The 3,550-nt window shown below is 42.8% G+C and overlaps 1 protein-coding gene across 2 annotated transcripts in view; it reads left to right on the top strand.

Annotated features, from left to right (window-relative positions):
- Positions 1–3,550, top strand: part of kdr (kinase insert domain receptor (a type III receptor tyrosine kinase)) — a 23,195-nt gene that overhangs the window by 10,826 nt on the left and 8,819 nt on the right. For both annotated transcript variants that reach the window (XM_032525949.1, XM_032525948.1), the window contains exons 14-16: positions 364–510; positions 594–725; positions 3,268–3,374. In XM_032525949.1, coding sequence (XP_032381840.1) covers positions 364–510; positions 594–725; positions 3,268–3,374 — 386 coding nt within the window. The remainder of the gene's footprint in view (positions 1–363; positions 511–593; positions 726–3,267; positions 3,375–3,550) is intronic.

Below are 3,550 nucleotides of genomic sequence, written 5' to 3'. Positions count from 1 at the left end.
ACTCATATTAATGTTAAAAACCTCATAAAGGGACATTTAAATACCATGGGACCTTTAAGTGGTGCATAAGCCCTTCAGAGTAAGATTATTCTATTGGTTTTGAGTGCAGTTATACCATTGTTAGACAGAGCAGAATAAATGAATATTAGGATACCATACAATAATAAAATAAGAGGATTACTCTGCAAACATTAGGAGTGCTGCATTTGATTGATGGAAAATTCTTGATACATGATCATTTCATTGTGCTTCGCAACTTTAACTGACTCTTTCACATGTTTTAAGAGAGAATATCTTCAAAAAACAACAACCCAAAAAACTGTTCTATAGCGTGTTTGAAATGAGTTTCCGTTGATTCCATAGGTCTTGAGGCAGCAAGGATCCTTAATAATTTAACCAATCAGAAAGTTAACGTGAGTGCCACCATCAGTCTCCTCTGTGATGCTGCCGGGACGCCGAAGCCAACGGTGGTGTGGACCAAGAACAACCACACGGTGGTGGAGGGCTCAGGTGAGACGGTGCCCGGCTTTTCAATCAACACGGACTCACTTCATCAGTTTCTTCTTTAAATAACTGCCTGGACTTCATTTCAGGTGTGATTCTGAGTCAGCACAACCACATCCTGACAATTCAGCGTGTGAAGAAGGAGGACAGCGGTCTATACACATGTAGTGCATGTAACAGCCGTGGCTGTGACACCTCACAGGCCTATTTGACTACTGAAGGTCAGTCCCTCCCCAAGTCATACCTAATATATTAGTTTTTGCATTTGCTGTTAGCATAGATCAGGGGTTCACAAAACTTTCAGCCCACGACCCCCAAAGTAACGGTGCAAGCGACTTGCGACCCCCCCCCCCCTATAAACCTATAAAAACATTGCGTGCAACCACGCACGCACTATAGGCGTCTCCAAACACGTGCATATTGACAACACAAAATAACACAACAGTTTTCTCTTGTGTTAAAATCATGGCTAACATATGCTATTTCTAATCGTTTTTAAATTTTAAATTTATTTCTGGAAACCAACTTGCGACCCCCCCCTCTCTGGCTCGCGACCCCCCTGTGGGTCCCGACCCCCACTTTGGGAATCACTGGCATAGATGAACTATAAGACAAAAGGGCCCCTGGGCACAGAGATGTAAAAGGCTTCTACCTACTTATCCCCCCCCAGACTGAAAGGAACCATCGTTTTGTGTCTTTTTGTAGTCATTTTGAGTTTCTTTGTTAGACTGGGTAAGCCCCGCCCACTCTGCCGGCGATTTGATTTCGTGTGGAAACCTGCATGTTAAATTCTCCTGCTCCAGTTCACAATTTTGCGGGAACCAATCACAAACTGGCTGATCTACCTGCCGCGCTTTTGGTTTAACACGATGACGATAGAGAAGCAACCAAGCAGCTTCTTGTTGACATTCAACATGGCGGCGACCGAAGTGCAGCCCCCCGTTGATGCTGCTGTCGCTTCTACATCACCCGGAGCGTCGGTCTGATTGATTGAAGGACTATCCAGTTGAAATATGCCCGTTGGTCACGCCTCTTGTGCAGACCCAGACCAACACTCAATCTCACATCTATTGAGCTTGGCTTGATCTGGTGATAGCCAGACTATTTCTTTGTAGTCTTTTTGAGTTTCTTTGTAGTCCTTCTGTCTGTCTGTGTCTGTAGTTGTTTTGTCTCCTTTTTCCGTCGCTCTATGTCGCTCGTCTCTTACTAGTCATATCATTGTTTTGTTTTTTGTTTCTTTGTGGTCTTTTTGCCTCTATTTATACTTGTTTTGTGTTTCATGTGTTTCTTTTTAACTGTTCTGTCTCTTTGTGCCTCTTTGTGATCAGTTTGTAATTGTTTTGTATCTCTTAGAAGTTTTTTGGTCGTCTTGTGTCTTCTTGTACTCATTGATTCTCTTTTAATTCTTTTATGTCCTTTGTAATTGTTCGTAGGACAATTGCATCTCTTCGTAGGCATTTTGTGTCTCTTTGTAGCCATTTTCTAGTTTTAGTGAACATTCACTTTACAACAAGAAGTGTAAACACACTTACTTTAAACTGAGTCTCTGGACCCCTGGGCCTGTAGGCCCGTTCAGTAATTCATCCCTAGCTGATAGAAAAAAAAAATATTGTTCATAGCTTATGCAAGAGATTTTAGCCTTAACCTCTTGACAATATCCACACAACTCATAAATATCCTTCATTTATATCTGACCTCAAGGCTTCACCAATCGACATCATGAATACATGTTTGATATTAAAGATATAAAAATAACTTTACTTCCACATGACAGGAAGTTGGCCCAGTTAGCACACATCCTCCCGGGAGTTTCTAAATAGAAAACAAAGAGTGGACTGCAGGACAAAGGGAGAGGCCAGCCCTGCCCCAGCTCCAGCCTCTGCTCTCCTGTCCACTCTTTTCTGTCCTGAACACAGAGACACAGCGACAAACAAAGAAATGCTCTGACCAGAATCAGGGCCTACGTGACCTGGTCAGCGCCAAAAAATGTCGACCCAGTTACAGTAGCTCCCTGCTCAGGCGCCAGACCTTCCAACGAGGGAGGGTTGAGGACGGACCCGCTAAGAAGAAAGTCTCCGCGTGTGAGGGAGTTTTACAGAGGGAGGGAGAGCAAGCAATAAAAGAGACAATGGGGGGGGGGTTGAATCTTATGCCTGACATTTAGGAGATCAGATGACTGATTGCTCATCAAATCAATTACATTGTGCCTGAGTCGCATGGCTGGGCATGTTTATTTCATGTGTTTTCAAAATTTATAATAAAAAAAAAAAAATTTACAATACATTTCATGAGGGTAGAATTGATCTGGTATAAGAAAATTTGAGCAGATAAAACATTTACACTACTCTCCCTTCAGCAAAAAGAAAGAATAGCAGTAAAACCCCCTTTTTTAACCCATTACAGCTCTGATAGGCCTTTTCCAAGTGGTCTTTGTCTGTAGTTTGTCCGTGCTGACTCCTGACCATTTGACTAGATAAAATATCAGTTTGCTTACAGTCCAGATTCCAACAGTCTCCTTCCTCCAACCCAAACAGAGACACACATATACACATGTGTGCACGCCAAAGACAATGACAAACCCGTCTGAACGTTATGCAACGCTGCCAAGGCACGCCCCTTAAATCATAACCGACATTCCACTGGGACTGTCCCACGTTTTTCCCTAAAGAATTGTCTCCAAATTTGTCAAATTGTCGTATGATCTGTTCTTTGACAGGCCGTTTGCGAACTCTCCTGCAATTCATATTATTGTGTCTATTCTAGGTGCAGAAGAAAAGACCAATGTGGAACTGATTGTTCCTATAGGATCAGTGGTCATCGCCATGTTTTTCTGGTTACTCATCGTCTTTGTCATCCGTGGAAGGAAGAGAGTAAGAACTCCCTCATCATCCCTTTGCAACACTTCCCCTCCTTGGATTTTCCCCCCCGTTACACACAAGGGAGCAGATCTTTGAAAAAATTTAAATAAAGTTTCAGCTTATACACACACACGCGCACACACAGACACACAGACACACAGACACACAGACACACACACACACACACA

Source organism: Etheostoma spectabile, chromosome 9, assembly GCF_008692095.1.
Source record: "Etheostoma spectabile isolate EspeVRDwgs_2016 chromosome 9, UIUC_Espe_1.0, whole genome shotgun sequence".
Taxonomy (NCBI): Eukaryota; Metazoa; Chordata; class Actinopteri; order Perciformes; family Percidae; genus Etheostoma; species Etheostoma spectabile.
The sequence above is the reverse complement of the archived record's forward strand: the minus strand, read 5'-3'. Positions and strand labels throughout refer to the sequence as shown.